This window comes from Lolium perenne, chromosome 4 (genome assembly GCF_019359855.2).
Source record: "Lolium perenne isolate Kyuss_39 chromosome 4, Kyuss_2.0, whole genome shotgun sequence".
Classification (NCBI taxonomy): domain Eukaryota; kingdom Viridiplantae; phylum Streptophyta; class Magnoliopsida; order Poales; family Poaceae; genus Lolium; species Lolium perenne.
In genome coordinates, this window is record NC_067247.2 from 147,324,163 (window position 1) to 147,325,550 (window position 1,388).

The 1,388-nt window shown below is 44.8% G+C and overlaps 1 protein-coding gene across 1 annotated transcript; it reads left to right on the forward strand.

Moving 5' to 3' along the window:
* The first annotated feature begins 244 nt into the window (after positions 1-244).
* LOC127347478 (uncharacterized) lies at positions 245-1,058 on the forward strand. Its single transcript, XM_051373659.1, has 3 exons — positions 245-316; positions 398-623; positions 904-1,058. The coding sequence occupies exons 1-3, from the start codon at positions 245-247 to the stop codon at positions 1,056-1,058; spliced, it is 453 nt and encodes a 150-aa protein (XP_051229619.1).
* The last annotated feature ends 330 nt before the right edge of the window (positions 1,059-1,388 follow it).

Genomic DNA, 1,388 nt, shown 5'->3' on the forward strand with positions numbered 1-1,388 from the left:
ACTGTAGTGTTAGATTCATGTTGGTAGAACTTGTTGGGTTCGATAAGACCGTTCGTAATGCTTAGTTCTTGTTTGAGTAGACCGACCAAATCCAGCTTGTTATCACACCGCAACACTCATCATCTTGCATACAAGTCGGGATCCTGATGATGCACAAAAGAGTAGTTAGGCATGCCTCTCTTCCTCCTGTCATGTACGGTACTTCCAGGAGGTGTTGTACGCAGTTGTGGAGGTCAGAGGTGAAATGATCAAGCCAACATCAATGAACACACCACCCAAGATCGAGAATAGCTACAGGTGGTTTCCGTATTTCAGGGTGAGTACAAAATCATGTTTGTTCTACTTATCAGATGCGTGGTACTGATAAAAACATGACTGTGTGCTAATTGTTTGACAGGATTGCATTGGGGATATTGATGGTACTCATGTGACTGCAAATGTATCAAGATCAATATCTACAACATTCCGCGGGAGGAAACATTACACCAGCTATAACGTGCTAGCAGCTGTGTATTTTGATATGAGGCTTGCATACGTGCTTGCTGGTTGGGAGAGTTCAGCTCATGATGCAAGCATAATGTCAGACAACTTGTCAAGGCCTGATGGGTTGCAAATCCCTAAGGGTAAGTTCTTCCTTGGAGATGCTGGATATGCATGCCGACCTGGCATTCCACCCCCCTTCAGAAAATAAGGTACCACCTCAACGAGTTTACTCCAAGGAACTGACCTCAGAATGCGAAAGAGTTATCCAATCCGAGACATTCAAGCCTTAGAGTCACCATTGAGAGGCCCTTTGCTGCATTGACAACAGGTTCATGGTCCTTGACCAGAAACCGTTCCACACTTTTGACACTCAAGTGAAGTTGGTACTTGCTTGCTGCATTCTTCACAACTGGATCCTAGGTTGGGGCAAGGATGACTTCTTCCAAGAGGTTATCACTTTTGATGAAGTTGAGACTGGCCGTGGCGAGGAGGTAGGCGACAAAGAGGCCTGGAAGGGAAAGCGGCAAGAGAGTGCAGATGCAATGTGGGAAGTCAAAGGCCACGCCACCATTTGAGAAGGAGATGCACAATTGAAGAAGTGAAGTGAACAAGTGAAGAAGAAGAACACCCCTTTGATACCCTGTTTTTCGAACCCCAATTTGATCCCCGTAGGTTGAACTACCCCGTGATGGTAAACTGCCATTCGTAGTAGGTAGGGAGTGTCTTTATGAAGTACTTTATAGTAGCTAGGGCTTGAATTTGTGAACTGCTAGCTTCGTAATTGTGCAACTGATGAACTGCGATTTCTGTGTGATGGGAGGTGATAGTATGTTAAGGATACACTTTGTATAGAAGAGGTGACTTTATGCTTGCCTGAATGGTACTAAACAGGTGTAATTTCATCA